Raw genomic sequence first — 22,393 nt, 5'->3', positions numbered from 1 at the left:
AGATGTTGAAATACTGTGGAGACTAAAAGCACTTGACATGTCTCGCCAGTCTACCAGCTGTAAAATCTAAGAGGGTGGTGGTATTTTAATGGGCTTTTTAATTACTGCCAATAACATCTTGAATTCCATCTTTTCATTAAGCAGGTTCATACATTTTGCAGTCACACATACTCTCAGATAGTTGAGAAGGAGCACAGATGGAGGTGTGATGGAAGCTTTTGCCTTGCAATTATAATACACTCCTGCATTTTATGCTGCTATTAATGACTGTGCTCCCTGTTTGCAGCAGTCAGGGTGTGATGCATTTGTGTGTTGTAATCACAAGGACCTATAATTATCTGTCTCACTTGGGCTGAACTCCATCTGAAAAATGGATCTTCTAAAAATTTAATTTAAAAGTCAAAAGAGCCCCCCGTTGCTGGTTCATTAATCAAAAAACAGCTTTTCATAAATATATCTGCCTCGGTACCTTGAGTGGTGAGCTACATCTTTTTGAAACTCTTGGGTCGTAAATTACACCGCTGATAACATTACAAGGGAGGGCACAGAGAGCCTCCTTTCTTTCTCAAGTTAATTGAACTACAATTTTTTTTGCTGTGAAAGCCAATTCTCCCACTGTTCTGGGCACTTCCTCTCTCAATCTCAGTCACACAGCAAAGTTGCTGTCCTCATCAGTCAAGAGGATGCCAGAGTCTACACAAACAAGCGCTACCCAGAGTTTTACCAAGCTTCAACTCTAAATAAATAAAATCTCTCTCTCTTTAGTAGCCTGTGAGTCAGTCAAGGTCAACTCCAGCCAGAGGCGCCTCTGATCTCGACTTCGCAGTGGACTAACCCTACAGAGACAACACAGAGATCTTACTTTTATCCCAAATATCAATACTGTTGGCATCTGTAGATAATGGCACTAGATAAGTGTGAAGGCCAGTTTGTGATTGGGCTCCAGGTTTAGTTGAAAAAATAAAGTTAGTTGCATTAAGGTTTATTGGTATTAGCTCAAAGTCCTGTTGGAAATATGCTTTGAACTCAATTCATGATCTTAATTCATTAAAGGTTCAGGGTTCCAACAAAGAAGCAAACCTAAAAAAATAAGTGGGTGTGAGAGAGTAAAGACAAGCAGTTAATGCATAAATACAAATTTAAACGGAAACAAGACAAATGTTACAGAAGGCCGGAATCAGTCAGGGAAATAACTTGTTTTTTAATTGTTTGACTATAGGCTGGGTATGGTTCAAAACTTTTCGATACCAGTACTGATACCAATATCATGACTTCAATATCTGTTCCTGAACGAATTTTTCGATACCAATTTTATAAAACAAAAAGAAATTACAACATTGCACATTACGGCACAAATCTTTTTATTTATTTTTCAGCTCCTACTACGTGAGCGGTCTCTGTGTAACATAAGTTTTTCCTGTGTCTCTACGACGTGTAGAGTTAGCCAATCACAAACATTATTAGATCTTGGTAGAAGCATGATGCATGCTGATTGGCTCACTGACGCTGATGAGATTTACTCCTTAGGTATTGAAATTGGGTATTGAATAACGAGGCATTTTTCGATACTCAATAGAGGAAATTCAGTGGGTGCCTGAAAAGTATTGAATTTGGTACCCAGCCAAATGTTTGATATCTATGAAACCATATACGATTTGTTTGGATAATAAGCACGCATGTACAGTAGGTGGTATGTCGTTTAAGGGTGCTAAAATTAATTTGGTGAGAAAATAGCTACAATTATGCACAGATAGCTCTCATCTGAAAGCTGCAGGTTATAAATTAATAACAATTTCAATTATAACTCATTAATTATGAAAGCTCTTCTTAACAGGTGTTTAATGGTTCTCTCTTCACTCAGTTCTCTCTCTCTCTCTCATTTTTTAACACACCATTTGAACCTCTGTTTGCAGCTTGCTCCCAGTGACTTTAACAATTCTGTACCAATCTCAAAGATCTTTTTTTTGTAGATAAAAGCTCTGGAGGAAATTGTAGATCAGCTGCTGGCTTTTATGAATGAGGAACCTATGTCTAAAAAAGTCTGTCTGGTTTTCAAAAAGCTTATCACAGTACTGAAAAACTGCCTTCCTGAAGGCAAAAAACGAATCATAAACCAATGGTGAGAGAAATCCTTTGCCCTTTTCTACATATTACACGTACAGTTGCAATATTGCTTAGAAGACTTTGCAAGCACTGGGTGGCCATTACCAACACGGCGCTTTACTGTTTAAGTATTAACTCTCTGGCAAAACTTTTGAGTGACTAGGTCATTTCAACGTCTCCGCAGGGACCCCTATAGTTTTATTCCATATGTTCACACGGCCTCTTCAACAGCTAATTCAAATTCATATCTATTTCCACCTTCATGGGGAGGACAGATATACTAGGGCAATGACCAAGCACAAATGTTCAGTGGCCACAGCTGTCTTTAGGACATCCATTACTGCTGCCAAAATATTTTGAGATCCTCATAACTTGCCAAGATAAGCAAAGCAACTGATTTCAAACCTCTGCAGCCCTGCATCCAAGTTTGTTACACAGCACAGTAGAAATCTTGTCGAACAAACTCAGAATGAATAAACCAGTTGTTTAATCATGCTTCCCTTAACTCAGTAAAATTCTAAAGATTAAGCATTTCTCCCCAAAACAAACCTGGAGACTTTGTAATGTCCTATTTGGATTATTGTAATTCCTCTTCCTCTGGAAATGGTAAAACGTTTATTTCTGGCGCTAACATTAGAGCATATTACCCCTATCCTGGGATCGCTTCACTTATTCATTTTAGAAGTGATTTTAACATCTTACGGATTGATTACTTTTAAAGCACAGGGAGGCTTCCATATGTGCCAGCTTGCGGGCTGAGATCCTGTGCAGTTCTTGTGTAGGATGTTTAAAAGTCTAAAGACTCAAAGAGATCAGCCTTTGTAATTCAGGTGGCTAGACTCTGGAATGAAATACATTAGAAGATCAGGGCGCAGTTTCCTGACATTGAAGCAGAGAATAGTATGTGGATTCTGTTTTTCTCTTTAATATCATCTGCTCCGTCCACTGCTTTTTATTGTGTGTGAAGTGTTTTTTAGTTGTGTATATCCTTCCTCCCCCTCCACAGACAAAGCATACATTTAGGCTCATTCCTTAATAAAAAGAAATCATTGAAAGTATACAATGGTGCTGCTAAAAAAAATGTGCACCAGCTGTCGTGGGGCCCGCTGTGCAGCATGCATAGCCAAAGTAAAATGTGTATTAAAGCCACAAACAAATGAGGGATGCAATATCACTGTCATCACTGCCTTACTCCAAATGCTTAATAACCTATGACTACTTTTGATATAATTTTACATGAAAAACATCTGCCTGTTTATACATGTCTGCCAAAGTAAATAGAGTCAAAGAGACAAAGGAAAAAAGCTGCAGCTGTTTCATACAGTAAACAGGGATCCCAAGGTGTTGCAGCAATCTCTCCCCAGGAGAAACATGAAGTGTTTTTTTTAATTTATTTTTATATTGGATGAGGTGCATATCATATGCATGTGCATGCTGAGTTTATATGGGGCCCTGAGCATAATATTGTCAATGCATGGCATAACATCCTAGCATTCTCGAAAATTCGGTTAATTTTAGCCTTGGTGAAACTATCAACTTGTTCCTATCACTTTGGCAGGCAACTAATTTGCCTCTGTGGATTGTCCAAAATAGCCCAAATACAGACATAATTTCCTGACTGCAAATCTATGTTTAAAAATCACTATGGTACAATAGCGCAGTGATTTCAAATGCCAGTCAATTGGGGGTCCCAAAAAATATGGCTCTGGCAAAAAAAAAAAAAAGTTAAAAAACTTCTGTGAAGTATTTTGGCATCTAATAAATCTGTTACTAAAACTGCCCTTCCTGGATTGTATTGTATTGTTCATATCCAGTACAGTTCGCAGTTTGCAAAGCGGCACCTCACGCCTCTGCAGGATTCAGGCTGATTTGCAAATGATGAACATGCTCAAAAAGGTTAGAAAAAGGAACATCTTTGGTTTGTGGCCAATTGTGGTTATTGCTGCCTGCCCACACAGATTTGTGTCTAAAGTTATCTGTGGTGATAAATTGTACTTTTTGTAAGGCTGGTTGAAATAAGCATTTTTAGTCTCCATGTATGAAGATGAAAAAATTCAGGTGTCTATTTTCTTGCTTGATAAATAAGCCTGTAAGATGTTCTACTACATGCATACACTGTTGGTACAGGTATGTCTGTTATAACTCGTCAGTTTGTTTTAATAATGGCTGCCTACATCAACTGCTCGCATAAATTCATAATAATGTGACGGGGGTTTGTTTCGTAGGCCAGATTACAGTGTGGCAAGCATGGTCTAGGCCAGTGGTTCCCAACCTGGGGTCCGGGCACCCCTCAGAGGGGCGGCAAAGATCACAGGGGGTGCGCAAGTCTTTATCTGGTTTGATGTTGAGGTAAAAAAAAAAATATTTACACATGTTAAACAAATTATGATAATACACTAGAATATATAATGTATACAAAAGTCTGTTTAAAAACTATGTATTTTTGTTCTCGCTTAAAATTGTAGGCAGGCTACTTAGTAGGCCAAACCTCCGGGACCTCTTAACCTGTGACCCTTGCTGTCATCAGGTCAGCTGCTAGCTGCTATCATCCTCGTTTTTCCTGCTGCCACAGCATCACTATTTTATGAATGAAACATGGCGGAGAAACGTAAAAGTGCTGATAATCTATCTCGAGAGTTACCTCAACTTCGGTTTCGGAGGGGGGCGGGGGGGGCTCAGCTTTTCTTAGACATAAGTAGGGGGGGCGCCAAGGAAAAAAGGTTGGGAACCACTGGTCTAGGCAGCCCCTATGCAGTCATATGAGTAAACGGATGAAATACACACCACAATAGATGCCAATTTGTTGAATGACCTTTAATGCATTTTCATCATTGTGAATCTTACACTCATTGTAGGATGATATGTTATTTACATGAGAATCAGGTGATGTCTTAAGCTTACCAAGAGAGAACCATGGCTGCTTTTTTTGCAGGAGATTGTGTGGTGAAAGGAAAGATGGACAACACAGACTTAATGGTGATGCTGAAAAGTACATTGAGCCATCAGCACTGCACACAGCATTAAAATAGATAGCAAGGCTGTTGTTGCTTTGTCTGCGGAAGAACAGTGAAACAGAGTCCAGCGCGAGGGAGACCCGACTCAGAGGAGGAGAGGTTAGTGAGGCCAGCGTCTCAACGGCAGGTGACAGTGCGCACGGATCCGCTGCGCCACGCATGAATGAAATAATGAAATAGTAAATAGGACTACAATAACAGAAATATGTGCAGAATTAAGACAGTCAAGACGGCCCAGTGTTTGGTGGACCAGGTACACCTTGTTCACTTAATAGCCTACAAATCATCCACGGGATCAATTACACATCACATGAATTTGCCCACCCGACACAGCGTTTGTTGCTGGGGAGATGGATCCGTGCATCCCGCCTCCTGTGCGCCATGGATTTCTTAGCCTCAGCAACTACTAATTATAAGATACAATTTGCCTGTTCCCAGCATTAGCACAACACTTTGCGATGGTTAGCTTGTTACCTGTGTGACGATATATGCTAAACGTATAGAGCCTTTTGGGTCAAGTCGCAAGTCAAGTCTGAAGTCTTTTGGGTCGAGTCCGAGTCAAGTCTGAAGTCAGCTGTTTGTGCGACTCGAGTCCGAGTCCCCCTCTCTGGGCAGGGTATGTTATCCATGCACACATTGGGCCTCCTTCATCAATATCTTCCTAAGTTTTTTATTTTTTGTTTTGGGGCCTTTAATGGACAGGACAGGTGAGAAAGGGTAGAGAGAGGGGAAAGACATGCAGGAAATCGTCACAGGTCGGAGTCGAACCCTGGACCTCTGCGTCAAGGCATAAACCTCTAAATGTATGTGCGCATGCTCAAACCACTGAACCAACCTGGCCAACCTCAGTTTTTTCTTAAAATAAAAGTCTACGTCTGATTCATGACGTGTTCTTAAACAGCAGATTAGTTCGCAGGTGTGTAAATGATGAATCCCAATGTCTTTGTAAATTGAAAGCTTGTGCCCGTTGCTCCTATTTAGCATAGGTAAACGCCCCGTTAATTCCCATAAAAGGGCATGAGATGGCAGGGCCGTATGCACACTTAGAGAATTGTCGAAAAGATGTTGTAAAGACTGTGGAGGCCTCGACTCCAAAAGAAAGAAAACTTTAGTAATTCCGAAGTGGAGGTACTGCTGCAAGAAGTTAGCGAGAAATGAGACATCATACTTAGTAGCGTCAGCAGTGGATACAAAGCAGCAAATAAAACCAATGAATGGAATGCAATTACTCATGCAGTGAACGCTGTATCCGGAGAAGGGCGCAGAACTGATGAAGTAAAAAAGAAATGGTTTGATCTGAGGCAAAAAAATAATTTCAAAACAGAGAAATATGCATACTTTGGGCGTACAAATAGCGTGACCAATTACTTATTATTGGATGGCAAGGTTCCCTGTTAACAAGCAAGGCAAGTTTATTTATATAGGCCTAGCACAAGGGTGCGATTTGTGAAAAAAGCAGAGAGGTTTTTTGTTGATCATGCACAACAAAACAAAACATGCAATAATTAAATGCCATGGATATAGAGCCACTCAGCCAGCAGAGCGGCGTTCACTATATGCGGCAAAAACAAAATGCTTTCAACAGAGAACCCCGGCTCATTCCTTCCTCGGGAGTGTTTTAATCCAAATCCGATGTTTTTCCTAAACCTTACAACTCGTTTTGGTGCCGGAATTTACCATGATACTCCCTTTTTCTGTCTAAACTCCACTACCACAGCCCCTGAAAGGGCCGTCATCTGGCGGTGCCTGTCACCCCTCCCAGTCACCTAGTGGTGGCTGAACAACTTCCGCTGGTAGCCGCTGTTGGAGCTCTGTAGCGGTTAATACAACCAGCAACTGCCACTCAGATTTTATCGTTCTATATTCATATTACAGCGCTTTACTTAGTTTAAAATACTTCTATTTTAGGTAAACAATATATGGTCTATTGGTGAAGTAGCACTGATCACTTTGATAAGTGTAAATGTAGTGTGTATTTATTAAAACAAACATACTGTATAATTATGTGTAAAATAATGAAAATAATTAGTTACAAAATTATAAAGGAGAGAAATATTATAGAACAGATGAAAAAGATATAACTACTTATTTTGCGCAAACATGTCAGCTCTTGAGTGTGCATATATTCTGTTCTTACCTAAGAACAACTCCCAAATAAGAAAACATTGGTGAATACCAGAATCTTCGTGAAAAATGCAGCCAGCAGGAGACATGGTATTGTTACAATTTAAATTTGATTTATGTTTAAAGTGCATCACAGTTATCCTAATGTGTAAATGGACAATCATTAAATCATATGTTCTTCACTAGTAGAGGTAGGTTGCCAGCGTGTGAAAATCATAAAATTGGGACATTGAAAAAACCACCACAGCATGACGCTGAAGTGTCTGTAACAGACTCAGTTAGTAGCTGAATCTCACGTAACTGCGGTCTGACTGAAGCTCAAATTCTAAAAACCAAGCTTTTCATCTGTGATGTCATTCTGATTTACAGTGTGGAGCTGCTCCATTGATAATGAATGGTAGACTGACTTTGTGCATTCCTAGAATGTTAGCTTGAAAGATGTCCAGGGTATTGGAACTGACTCCTATCCAATGACTGACATAATGTTTAAGCAGTTCTCTATGCAACTGTACATTGGAATGACATAAGAGATGGGGCAAACTCAATCTTCTTATTTCTAGCTTTGGGAGTGAGTGATGAATAGTCACCAATTCACCCAGACATTTTTATTATTATTTTTTTTTTTAAAAGAAGATTTAAAACCAGGCAGTATTTCCTGATCACATTAAATGATGTATATCCATATTTACCAACTGTATTTTAAACATATATCATCCAAAATTTAAAAATGATTTCTGAAAAATAGATCCCTTCCTCAGATGAATACACTACCTGAATTATTGAGTTGTCCTATGTTGTCAAAAATAGCTGTGTGACACATTTTGCAGGAGCTCCAGTGTAATATGCAATAACCAAATATATAAAACAAAGAATGGTGTTTGCCTTTGCACATGACTGAATACTTTGCAGTATTGTATTATTTTCTATTACTTTACTCTTTCCATTTCCTCTACTTGGTGCTTGAACTGAAGTGATTGAATAGCTTAAAGTTCCACCACAGCCACTTTTAGTTAGACAGACTCAAGGCTCTGCAAGCTCATTCAAAATAAAACTACATTCATTCACAAGTAACACATCAGTTAGCCTTTTGCAGTATAATAAGTTCATGAACGTGTGACTGAGAAACAATTTTTTTTTTTAATTGGGGTAAGGCATTAAGCGAAACCTGGTACACAGCAAGATTTCTTATTTCTTAGCCATTAGCCACATACTGTGTGCAGAAAGAAAAATCTGTGCTCTCACACTACAAAGTACATCGTACCACTGCAGTGTGATTCCAAATACTCTGAAATCCTTGAGCTGAGGTGTCACATACGGTATTACCAATGCACTTCAAGTATTCAAACCTTCTTTCAAAAATATGGTAAAGCACCATGGGGGAGAAATCTCATTACTGACCAAACATGGATATTTTATACTAACCAGGTTACTGCAGTGCATGTAAACTCCAATTTTCTGCCTTGACCTGATTTCTCCCAACAGACTGGTTTCTTGTGTGCATGTAAACAGCCATTTTGAAAGGAAACAGGAGGCAACACTGTATTCGCCAAACTAACTATCTCACTGTTGTCTTTAACAGATATTACATCCCATCCTGCCTCATTTGTAACTTACAAGGGGGACGGTCTATGCCGAACACCTGAGAGATCAAGAAAGCTATCCCAAAGAGCCTTGGCATAAAGCTGTGTTGTAGATAGTAATAAGCACCTTGATGTTCCAGCACCAATTACGGCTTTTCTGTTATCTTTGTAACACTAGCCTTTTAAAGAATCCTGCCAACTTGATCTACAAGAATACAGATGTTAAATAACAAGACTAAGGCCTACAGTAGGGATGCACCGAATGTTTGGTAACCGCAATAATTCGGCCAAAAATAGCAAAAAAAAAGCACTTTTGGTGTATGGCCGAATCAGTAAAAATAAGTAAATTTGACCAAACAATGACGTTTTTGATGATGCGATCAAATAGGAATTGGCGTGGAGTGAGAGGTGTGCATGCTTTATAAATGCAGCAAACATGTTGGCAGTGTGGAAGCACTGTCAAAACTGTCAAACAAAACGGCACAGTGTGTGAATGGGTGAATTAGAAGCAAGTTGAACTACAAAGGCTAAAAAGTAAAATATAAGAGCAGTCCACTGAACATCCCGATTTTACAACCATGCATAATAAGAAGAGATGCACGGTTCAATCTCCACAGCAACATTTCTATTGTTAAACAGCACACATTCTGCTTGCAAATTTGTATTCCTTGAAAACGAGATCAAACCATGAAATATGAATGACCAATCATTTTAATGTCTGTTAAGCCTAATGTGAGGATTAAACTAATCCACAATCTCATTACAATATGATGGGAATGAATTGGTGAATGCTGCATTATCTTATTAACAGAGGAATGCATTACCAGCTGACAACCACAAAGACATTTAACAATACAGACAATAAGTCCTACAAGTTGTGGAATAATATAGAACATTACAACACTGTTGACAACGAGCTGTTTGCAACTCTGAAGACTCAAGGAGGTTTTTATTAACCTTAATTTCATTGCAGTGTTAACAGTTATGAGCCAAAAAATACCAGTATCATAATAAACACCCCAGGCATTATTATAGTGTCCACAAACGTGGCATCGTTTCAGAAAAGCCGCTCCGGGATCGCTCTACTTATGATGCCATCAACAGTGTTGGCTCTGCAGCTTTTGGGAGAAAAACTCTTTGAATGTCAAGTGAGTTACAATATAAAAGGTTTGGTTTTCAGTTTTAAAGTCTTACTTATAATAGATAGTCAATGTTCACTGTGTTGCATAGTTGTGGAACAGATTATTTTGTGGTGTTGCTCTTGCAGAGGCCAACACGTAACCTTTAACATACTGCAGTGATCTCTCCACTCGTCTGTGGCACAGTACAGTGTCGGAAAACTAGCAACTATCGTTCCGCTCTATAGTCTCTTCACGAAAATAGGGGGGAAATACTGCAGCGAAAGAACACAGGGATTCCCTTAGAGAGATGTGAATAACAATATATATATATATATATATATATGATGACAATATTAACTTGAGTTGACAATCCCACCATATTCTGGGGAAAATCAGCTGAATAATGCAGTAAGGCCTGTGTGCTCACACCGGGACCAGCAACCATAAAAAAAAAATTAAAAAAAAGCTATCAGCTTTTAAAAAAATAATCTAGTGATAGAAAACAAAATAGTATAGTGCAGAATGTTTACTTAACATTTATTTTTTTCTTATCATGCTTGAAGTAAACACATTAAATTTAGATTAAGCAATTTGATGACCCAGAGACAGAGCATTTTAGATTGATATTTAAACCAGTGAATCCAAGTATGTTGAAGCAAATAATGTTACAGTTCAGCTCAACACATGAAAGGCCTGTTTTATAGCGTAATCAGGATAACCACAAAATGGGTTACAACAGGAACAGAACACATTATGCTGACCGTTTATCTCGACAATATTCTATAATTGCTGTCTTTATTAGCACATCAAACATTAAAATATGTTCTACACTTCTAAAGAAAAACAATAGCAGTAACACGACTAGTGGTCTAATTAGGGGCAAATAGACGGGAAAGTACAGGCTGTTGCTGGCCACTTTAATATACCATAAATTATGATATAAAAAAACCATGGCTGGTTAGGTGCATAAACCATACAAAATATAGTTGCTGGACTGAGGTAGTCACAATGTACTGCATGTAGTGTATAATTGAGCCTCACTGCATGTCCCGCCCTCCCGTTTTGCTCTCTAATCCATAAGGAGCAGGCGCTGTGCACTAATCCTGCCTATCAGCTATCCTCTAATTATATATTGATGACCTAGCAATCATCACAACTAGAGTTGATCATAGAATTGAGACCAGTGTTTGTGTGTGTGTGTGTGTGTGTGTGTGTGTGTGTGTGTGTGTGTGTGTGTGTGTGTGTGTGTGTGTGTGTGTGCGTGTGTGCGTGTGTGTGTGTGTGTGTATGTGTGTGTGTTTGCTGCTAGGATACTGACCAACACCAAGAGGAGAAAGCACATTTCTCCAATCCTGAAATCCCTGCACTGGCTTCCGGAGAATAGGGAACAGAGATAATGTGTTCAAACCCTAATCAGACATCTGCATGGAATTGTAAAAAATAAGTGTAGCATATCCCCACACACTCACAAACACTGTAACTACACATGAACAGACACAAGCACAAATGCTCCAATGGGTGCACACACCAAACAACAGTGCTTGTTTTGTTTGAGTAACAGATTCACAGCTCCACAAAATCTAATTGGACACTTGGGTAGCTCCAGCCACATTTGCCCAGATGTTTCCTCTCCTGCTACGTTGCAATTATTGGGCAGAACAGCAATGTCCAAAGTCCTTATCAGCAAAATTGAAGCCAACCTTGTGAGAATACCAAACATAATGTTCTGCCCACAGATGTTTGTGGTAAAAAAGAGACACTAAGTTGACTGTTTAAATATGCTTTTATTGTTAAGTATACAAAGTACTGTTGAGCTTTTATTCTGAAATGAAAACTTACAGAGGAAACAGGAAGTAGAATTAGGAGACCTGTCAACAATGGGAGCGGCATTGCTGCATTTGCTTAGTGCCTGAAATTGAATCCTGCGCAATCCTCCATGTGTATCCCTCGGAAAGCAATGGCTTTTTACACCGATTCAACTGTGTCATCATGACTTACCTGTTGTAAAGAAGTCAATAAAGGAGCAAGCACGCTCACTTCCTGGCTCTTTTGAAAAGGAGTTTGGCTGGCTGTTTATTTATGTTAACGCTTGGATGCAAACGCATAAAGAGAACAGTACACATATATATATATATATATATATATATATATATATATATTATTTAAGCTGCTTAAAATCGACTCGCTCACCACACCAAATGAACTGAATCAGATGTTAGACATAAAAAACTATGATTTCTGTTTAACATTAACTAGCCACCTATTTTGAGGTTAGGAAAACACCACCAAGCTCTGATAGACAATGCAAACCCCAGACTCTGGGACAAGGGTCTATGTTTGGGTTAAAACACATTGTGATAAGTGTTAGGGTTAAATGATAGGGTTAGAACAGGGTTGGTGGGGGTTAAAGGTTTGTAAACTACTGCCAGCACACTGGCACTGAACTAGGGCTGGGCAATATATTGGATACATTTCATTAATTTTAAGTTTTGTTTTTGATGTGGGAAACATCTGCATCATTAAAATCAAGGAAGTATGTGTAAAAAAAGGTTATTTTCAATCAAAAAGTAAGATAGATCATATTTATTAAAGCTTGCTACATTAGCTGTCTTGAGTTACAACAAAGGTAGAGTAAATTGTTACACTATATGTAAACCCTCTACAGTTTCTTATCTCTGCTTAGGAAAGATGAAGCCATGGGAATCAAGTGTATAGTTTGCAGATTCTACTTTGTTCAGTCTGTTTCTGCCATGTAGCTGTGTCACTAATGCTTGCTAACCTGTCTGCAGTAATCAGGCTAACCTGTCTGCAGTAATCTAAATTTTAGTGATCACATTACAGCTGTAACCAAGCCATCTTTCTGGCAACTCAAAAACATAGCTAGAATTAGAAACTTTGTGTCCAAGCAAGATCTAGAAAAGATCATTCATGCTTTATTCTTGTAGGGTAGACAACTGTAATGTGCTTAGTACTGGTGTTCCCATGAAGATAATAAGGCAGTTGCAACATATTTAAAATGCTGCTGCTAGAATACTGACCAACACCAAGAGGAGAAAGCACATTTCTCCAATCCTGAAATCCCTGCACTGGCTTCCGGTTAAATTTAGAATTGATTTCAAGGCCCTACGTATTGCCTATAAGTCTTTCAATGGTCTGGGCCCAAAACATATTGCAGATATGTTTACTGAGTATGAGCCGGGTAGGTCTCTCAGATCAGCAGGGATTGGTCAGTTAGTGGTGCCCAGAGTTCAATCCAAGTGTGGTTAAACGGCTTTTAGCCATTATGTTGCCCACTGCTTCAGCTGGATCTAAGACATGCACCAACTGTAACCATTTAAAAAAAAAAAAAAAGTTAGTAACTAGTCTTGTTTTATTTATTTATTATTTTTGGTTTTAAACTTTGTTGTACCTTTATAAAATGTGTCTGTCCTTCCATGTATGTCATCGTATATTTTTGTTGTTGTTTTTCCTGTAAAGCACTTTGAATGACCTCTGTGTATGAGAAGGTGCTCTATAAATTAACTTGCCTTGCCTAATGTCAATATGAAGGAGCAGATAAATTAGTGAGCAGACAGTTTCTACCTTGTCTGTGTGGAAACCTATATTTATTGAGGCATGTTGTACTGGCAGTATAGCTTTATGGGTTTTTGCCTAAAATGAACACAGGCCATGTACTGCAGAATGTGATCATAACTTCTCACCACTTTGTACCCACGTTTCTGAAGTATCACGTAAGTGTACAGCTGTAGAACAGTACATATATATGGATTTATAATGAACAGGCAGGAGTAATTTTAACAGGACAAAATGAGCCTTATTGTGCTCTCAGGCCAATTAAATGTGTACTGTATGTAGTAAAAAGTGAGATTATAATTTATATACAAGTCTGCAGAAAATGGACTCAACCAGAAGCATTAGGCCTCATTCACCAATTGTTCTTAAACCCAATTTATGCAGTTTTCACAAAGATTCTGGCATTCATAAATATTTTCTTATTTGGGATTTGTTCTTAGGTAAGAACAGAATCTACGCATTTATTTGATTAAAAATAAATCAAGTGCTCCTACAATAAGCTAGAAATTGCATCTGGAAAGATGAAAGAAGAGAGAGAAGTAGAGATAAGAAAGGAAAAGGTTTCGAACAGACTAACGAAACAACATTAATGTAAAGGAAGGAAGCAACAGCGAGTATGGTCCAACTAATGACAAGCTTTGTGGAGAGAAACAGTATGAGGGATTGAATTAACTTTAAGGACAGAGGCTAATGAGTCCATGGTGGTTGAGTAAAAACACTCACGTAGGCTGGCTCATCTCATTAATTGTTTAACCCTGCTAACACATTTAACACTTAGAGTTGCCTCCAACACCCTTTGAATCCTGGAGGCAAACAAGTAGACACAGGACTTGGTATTTTGCTCATGCTGCACAACTTCATAAAACGTGGGGTATCGAGCTGTCGAGCACCAGTGTGACGTCATGGGAGCGCCGTAACTGTTTCTACTTGTGTGTGGTGGTCGCGACACTAGTTGCAGTCTTCTCCTGAACATAGGTGGCGCTAATGAGGAATGGCTACCAACTTTGCTATTTCTACGGACTAGAAAAAGAAGAAAAAGGTAAACAATCACGAACTGGCAGCAGCATTGACGTCAATGCTTCGATTTGATTCGATGACCTACTTCGTCGGATCAAGCCTTTCATTTGCCATACAAGAACTCATCTTAACTTGCAGTCACTCTGAGAGTTCTGGCATCCGGTTGCTCTCGAGCACGTTCATGCTTCCTGTTTCCGCTTTGTCGCGCGCCGCTGAAAAAAATAGAGTGGTGCGCCAACGAGACCTACGTCATTTTGACGTCACATTGGCGAGCGACTGTAAAACAGCCTCAAGAGCGATAGAGTGGAGATGGGCTGTGTTAACACGGACTTCTGCAGAAATGAGCTGCTCATTAACCGGTGATCCCTGGACGTCAGTGAGTAATCAACATTATTTAGGAGTTACTAAACACTATATTGACTCTGGTAAGGATAGGGATTTTTAGGTTTTTAGTTAGGTACTTGGAGGAATTGTGCAATAATGACATTCACACATTTTTCTTTTGTTTACAGTAAATAAATAATTACAAATCTTAAAATCAAGTTCATAAAGTAACTTTCTTTGCATTCATTTGATTCCCAATCAAGATACACTGGTAAACAATGCTTTTGATTGTTAATATGTACTTAAAAACTGTTCTGAAATGCAAAATAATAGAATTTTAATCATGTATCATAATCGCGATTAGCTATAGAACTTCGGCGATTAATCGCGATTAAAAAAAATTAATCGTTTGACAGCCCTACTTTAAACAGATTTCATGATCTGCACTCTACATTTTCTGTTTGCCATCATTTCAGCTCCATCAAATCTTTTAATGCCGTGTCAAGGCTGCTCTGTGGCCAGTTGTCTGGGGTCTAAAAACGGAAGCACAGAGTCTCAACACCACACAATTAAAACGATGCAAGCAAGGAGTTGATGATAGACCAGAGAAAAGAGCTGCCTGAAATACTGCAGAATTTTTAAGTTGCTCTCTTTGTTTGTCTTCAGACTCTGGTGCAGTTATCACTTTACTTTCTATCATACAAGCTTTCTGCGGTTGACTTTGGTGCAAATTCAGAGATGAGCGTGAAGAGACAAGGACATTGTTTCTGTCCAAAACGAGGGTAATTTCCATCACATGAATGAATGGTTGGAGTACTTGTAACAACAAAAGGGCATAAAGTAATGGAAGGGTATGCTAAGGGAGTGCTTTGTGTTGGAGCTTTGTGTCGCTATCTAATTCAAATAAAGAGTATTATTTCTTTTTTTAACAAGCACAACCATGGCCAGAAATAGAAAAAGCTCCTTAATGTCTTTTGAGCTGTATAACAAAGAGAAAGAAAACGTAAGTTAGAAAAAAACGCAAGTTAGATTTATTTGATAATTTATTAAAAAAAACAATTGAATCAGATAATTCAACATTTCCCTAAGGGAACACATGTATATACAATACAGGAAAACAAGAATTTGGGCTGTACATCATTCACACAAAGAATTAGTAACATTTTTACAAACTTAACACCAGTGATAAATCTAAGTACATTTACTGAAGTACTGTACATAAGTCCAAACGTTTAACTTTAAGTACATTTTCCTAATGATACTTACATACTTTTACTTATTTAACATTTTCAATGGGGGACTTTACTTACTGTAACAGAGTATTTTTACAGTGTGGTATTAGTACTCAAGTAAAGGATCTGTATACTTATTACACCACTGTTTACCACTAGGCAGTGCTGTGTTATGCTGCTTAGGCTTGCAGTCTTAGTTGCAGATTGGATGAATTTTCATCACATGGCTGTGCGTCACACTGTCAACACAATGATTGCCATTTGAAGGTTTAAACCTGTAGGCTACCTGTTATGCATTTTACAGCTTCTTGATCATGCAAATCAAAATTATTTTTTACAATCTTTTTGAAGTTGGACATGTTTTTTTTTTATCCACAAAGTGTTTTTTTGGACTATCTTTGGAGCTTCTGCGAATTTTGCAGGTACGGTCGGAATTTTGCTGACGAACAATTAGTTTTTTTCAAAAAACTAAAAATCCCTATCCTTACTAGAGTCAATATAGTGTTTAGTAACTCCTAAATAATGTTGATTACTCACTGACGTCCAGTGATCACCGGTTACCTTGCAGCAGTTCCAGTGTGGCTGCTTTCTCCCTGTGGTATGTGTATGGTGAAACTATTGTCTCCCTTGATGGCAACGAGACAGGTCAACCATAGTACGTCTTAAAGACCCGAGTCCTCTACGATGCTGACAGGTCTGCAGTTAGTTGCCACCCGTTTAGCCCGCTAGCGGGTAGCATCACGTTAACTGTACGACTATGCTTAGCTCCGTAGGTGGTAGCTCAAGCTTGACGTGCTTCGGTGATATTTTAATTTGGCTTTACACAACGTGCATATGGCTTTCGACTTGTCTACGAGCCGTCCGGGACTTTTGGAAAATAAAAAGCTCCATTCAGAGTTATTGCTGCTGTGTTTCTCCATCATGCCTGCAGCCTGCAAACAACAGCAGGATGTGTTACGAGGAAGTGGCAGCTTGATTATAAGTAACGGTGCTGCAAAGGGTCAAAATAGTAGCCTGTTAGGCACGACGCAAAGCCGAGCGAAGTGTAAAATAAATTAATAAATGCCAGCATGCGATTAAAAAAAATTAATCGCGTTGCGTCGGCCCTTAATCGCATCGCGATTAACGCGTTAACGCTGACAGCCCTAGTCATAATATTAACAACTTGCAGTGCTAACATGAAGTTTTTATTATCTTTCTTATGCACAGCTTTAAGACTGGTGATGCCTGTTGTCTTAATGGGAGGGGTATAATGAATTACTCAATGAGCTTGTCACAACAATTAAGTCTACAGTTGGTATATCACAGCAGCTATAAATTGAAGCTGGACCTCTGGCCATGTCAGTACTTGCAATGCACTTCACTGGTAAGAAACAGTTTTATGAATCAATTTAATTCCCAAGTGGATGAATATATTGTTAAGGAAAAACTCAGGAGCAGCACAACTCATTTCACATGAAGAATGTTTGAGAGACTTTGATGAATTACACAGGAGCATTTAATGAACACTCAATTGAGGACAATTTAGGATTACACAGGACAGTGTAGCTGCCATCCCAACTTCTGAAGTTCCTGTCTTCCTGAAGGTTTATTTAATCTCATGCTGGAGGCGTTAAGTTTAGCTGAACCTTCAAAGTAAACAAAGATATTGCGGACGCCCAAATAGCTCAGCACAGACTAAATGTGTTGTGTTTACTTTCTCTATGGCCTTGGTAGGGTGAGCTGCACTGTCTTATCAGACAGCTGCTACGTCTCCCATCATCTATGGAGGCACAAAGTTGAACAACTCCTCTGCCTGGAAAGGTTATGAGGTTATGTTGGACATTGACCTGAATGACACGAAATTCCACAACATATATATTTTTATATTAAGGGTCATCTGAGTAGGAAACTGTGTGTTACTGTGTTACCGGTTACTAAAAAAAAACACATGTTACTGTGCCAAAGCAAAGGTGCAATAACCAAATGGATTCCTCTACCACTGGTGATTAGGTTTGATTACCCATCAAACCATTTGTGGAAATTTAGTGTATCCGTGGTGTAATATTTAAGGTCAAGCATGCATTTGATTGACTGATACGATCAATTGCATCATCAACCTGTGGAGGAGGTTTGATTGCCTCATTCAAGTGGATGTCGGCCTTCCTCAAGATGCAATGATTTATCAGCATTTAGAGTGAATCTATCTTGGCAGATGCAACACATAAAAGAATGCTAAATTGACTCCTTTTTAATAAAGCCCTTCAGCAATACTTCTGATTTCCTATAAGCTGTTGCACAGTATGCAGAGGGTTGACAGCATCCTCACATGCTTCAGGCAATAGTTGATACAAATCATGAATTTGCAGAGACAAAAGAAAAGCTAGGAGACGGCACGCTTATTTATGGACAGGCTGATTTCCCAATGCTGTTGTAGGAAGCTTTCTGTCAATGAGAAAATACCCCCCTTTCCTCTCTCCTCATATCCAGCTGCCCCTATCCTATGAGATAGAAATGTCTTCAATCTGATTAACTGCTTTTGGATTTAGCTCATAGGCTGAATAAACAAAGGAGCCTATAGGAAACAAGCTTTTTCTTCCCAATAGAGATCTACTCTGCAAGCGAGTTAGACTTTATGTGTTGTGTCTGGCACCTGTCAGTGGGTCTGCAAAGCAGCAGCTTGGATAAATTAAACAACTTACGCTTCATTTGAGCAACTGGGTTGCTATCCCCTCGTGCATCTGCTTCTCTAAAGTGAAAACATCCAAGAATAAAACACAGCAGGCTGAAATAAAAAAAGAAAAGAAAATGGGATTCTTTCACAATGTCTAAGCCCAGGTTTATTGGATTAACTGAGTCAAATATAATTCCACCCCAGACAATCAATGAATGAACAACTGTTGATCAAATATAACGCCTTGACGGTTGCAAATGTTTCTGAGCAACTCACCTCTCCCACAGGGAGCCCTATACTTTCTTTGCTTTTCTGACTAATGGCAAATCTGTTCTTCTGAGGAGCCGAAGAAAACAGGATTTTAAATGTATTTGTTTGTCTATCTTTTCCGACCTCGGACAAACAAAGCCAGACAGAGATTATGTTGTTTGCTTTCCCATTCACTGACATAAATGAATATAAAAGCAATTGCTCAGAAAAGATGGAATCTTATTACGTGTCATTTGTATGGTTTCTGTGTGACAGAAGAGAAGAGATGGACACATTTAGAAGGATAATTGCTTTGGTCAATACCGGCTGGTTGCCTGTTTTACATTCCATTATGGGAAGGATGGGCTCTGGGCCGTTTCATCACGGCAAGCTAAATAAAAGGACGGTGGAGCCAGAAGAGACCCGTATCCCAGGTAAATGAGTGCTTTATGTGGAAGATTAGTGCAAATCCCTCACACATAGAGCATCGACGCATGTGGTCCGAGGGAGGCTTTCGGATGCAGGCTTGGCTACCTCCATCTAACACATTCTCCCGACAATCGATCAAAGCCCCAAATCACAGCTGCACACACACAGAGGAAGGAGTAGGTGACACAGTATGACAGCCTGAATTGGAGGCTATTGCATTGACGAATGGCAGCCTCATCTGACACAGAGCCACCCAATCATAATCCTGGGATACAAATATGCACATAAGGTGTATGCATATGTGCACGCACACAGTTTCTCCTTAATAACCACCCACAAAGCAGTGCCCAGAGCACATATTGCAGGGAAGTGGAGCATCTGTGGAATAGCATTCGGATTGTATAAACAAACTCTGGATTGTATCTTCAGTCAGAGCTGCTCATTAAACTCTATTAACCTGCAGTACTAATATCTGCAGGGAGAACTGAATGAGGCGAACACACACCTGCTCCATTTAGGGGAATACATTTCTCATTTCTTCAATGAACATACAGCTCCTCCCCAAGCAGCAGTCAGCACTCCCTATCTCACACACACACACACACACACACACACACACACACACACACACACACACACACACACACACACACACACACACACACACACACACACACACACACACACACACACACACTGCAGATGGCAAATGCTCAACACTCATAGCAAAGAGCCATGAAGGAGAGGGAGGAAAAGAGAAGAAAACTACAGAAAGCTGAGTAGTGGGTGCAAGGGATGGAGAGGCTAGAAGAAGAAGAAGAAAGAACAGAAAAAGAGGAGCAGAATTGTTGCACCTGATCCACTCAAGTGTCTGTCTGCTCTATGCATCAGCGATTTATATGCTGCTGTAGCACAGGTATACCAGATTAAGACAACCTGCGTGGGGAGCAGACAACTCATTAATGGAGCCCCATGTCACATCTGTATGCCAAACACCATCTGTATTCACTCACTCAGACACCAACACACACATACACGTCTGCTGTACCCAGGGAGAGCAGAACAAATATACACACCAAGAACAACTATAATTTATTTATTTTTAATTTAAAATACAATAAAAATGACAATCCAATATGCCTGACAAAACGTCTCCCATAACCATCCTGTCCCAAGAGATTGTCAGCTGAGCGACTGTTCTTCATTACACTACAACACTGAGCAGTCCCAATAGGGGAAGTATTAATATGTATTGCATTACCAAAGCAACAGAAACACTCCCAAATGTATACTGTAATCCAAGCCACTCGAGTTCAGAAGCATTTACCATACTGGAATACAGAATGAAGTGGAGCAAACATAAGTGAGGAGAGTAGGTGGGCAACTGATTGGTACATACCGTTGGGGCTCTCCTCATCAATGGTCACTATGGTTGCAGGGGGGCCTGGCCGGGACAGTTTACACTCTGCATACGCAAAAAGAAAAAGCAGATGACATCAAATAAGCTTAATCCCTCTGTACTATATTTAAATAATTTGATTTGCAATCCCAAAAGTATATTGTGCCTCATGGCAGCTTATGAAAATGACTGCTTATTTTGTAGAGTAAAATACATTTCAGAGGGAGATAATATACTTTTTACTTCACTACATTTATTTGACTGCTATAGTTTTTTTTTTTTTTTTCCAGATTAAGATTTTACATTTAAAACAAAACTTAAAATGCTATGCATTGTTAAATATGAAACCAGTGTTTTCTACTTGAGGCCCCTTGTCACATTTTAGATGTTTATGAGGTTTTGGCAGTTCCACCAAAGATACATGTGCCTTTTAAACTTCTCAAATAGTTTGATTTAAAATTACAGTTTGAGGCCTGAAGAGGTAAAATGATTAAATATTTCAACACAAAAAGCAGCAATTTAATGAAGTTCCAAAAAAATGAATTCTAATTTGTGTAGCAGAACTTTATTTTTTGTCTTTCTATCCCCTCCCAACCCTAGATTTGTTCTTGTGACACACAGAGGGCGATGATCTACAGTATGTTGGGAACCGCGGGACCGAACTACCTCATTTTATTTAGAAAGTAGTTCTAACTAGCTGTACTGCGAACAGCTTCAGCAGTAAAATTCTACTTACATTATGCACTGATGCATCAGTATTACAATTTTAATAATGTAATATATAATATTGTGGCTGCTAAGACTTAAAAAAAACAGTGTACATTTACTTATTTTGAATTTTGAATGAAGAACTGATGCACAGTATAGTCTGAATATAGCCTACAGCAATGCTAAAACAACATTGCAAAAAACCTGACATACAATCACTGACATTGTAAATATTTCATTAGTCTGAGGAAATAAACCTCAAAATGTTGTTTTAGTGTCCTTCTGTCATGCCATAAGCTGTCACATTGACAAATCTTTTTATAGCAGGTGGCATCTATGACTGCTACCGCACAAACATCAACAGGAATGGTCTGTGCGATACTGACACCAGACAAACAGGGTGGTCAAAGCATGTGGCAACATCATAAGCAGAGCACTGATGAGAGCGGCTTCACAGATGGGAGGTCACAGCAGCTAGATGGTACAAGCACATGGGACACAGGTAATGTCAGCTTGACAGACAGCACCAGATGGGGCAGCAGGAAAGGCGGAGAGGAGGAGACAGGAGGAAGGGAGGTGTCTAGTGTTGAGGAATAGGCGCTGCAAGGCGACGCGCTCTGCAGCTGATGTGAGGAAAGTTCAGGATTAAATGTCTTTCAACAGGGAAGAGAGAAGGGGAGATGGAGGTGGAATGAAATAGTGAAAGGGGATACAGGAATGTAATGAAACCAAAGGAAAACAGACAACGAATGGTTGCGCTCTTACCCTCATACTGCCAGTCTGAAGGGGTCAGGGGTTAGTGGAGCCAGAGGGAAGCAGAGCAGAAGCATGGAAGAAAAGAAAAGTATGAAACAGTTTGTTGAGGAA

General features: G+C 39.3%; 1 protein-coding gene across 1 annotated transcript in view; it reads right to left on the bottom strand.

Annotated features, from left to right (window-relative positions):
- Nucleotides 1-22,393, bottom strand: part of LOC144532682 (protocadherin-15-like) — a 240,273-nt gene that overhangs the window by 131,306 nt on the left and 86,574 nt on the right. Inside the window, exon 3 of the mRNA XM_078273587.1 lies at nucleotides 20,819-20,884. Within this exon, the coding sequence (XP_078129713.1) occupies nucleotides 20,819-20,884 (66 nt within the window). The remainder of the gene's footprint in view (nucleotides 1-20,818; nucleotides 20,885-22,393) is intronic.

This window comes from Sander vitreus, chromosome 17 (assembly GCF_031162955.1).
Source record: "Sander vitreus isolate 19-12246 chromosome 17, sanVit1, whole genome shotgun sequence".
Classification (NCBI taxonomy): Eukaryota; Metazoa; Chordata; class Actinopteri; order Perciformes; family Percidae; genus Sander; species Sander vitreus.
The sequence above is the reverse complement of the archived record's forward strand: the minus strand, read 5'-3'. Positions and strand labels throughout refer to the sequence as shown.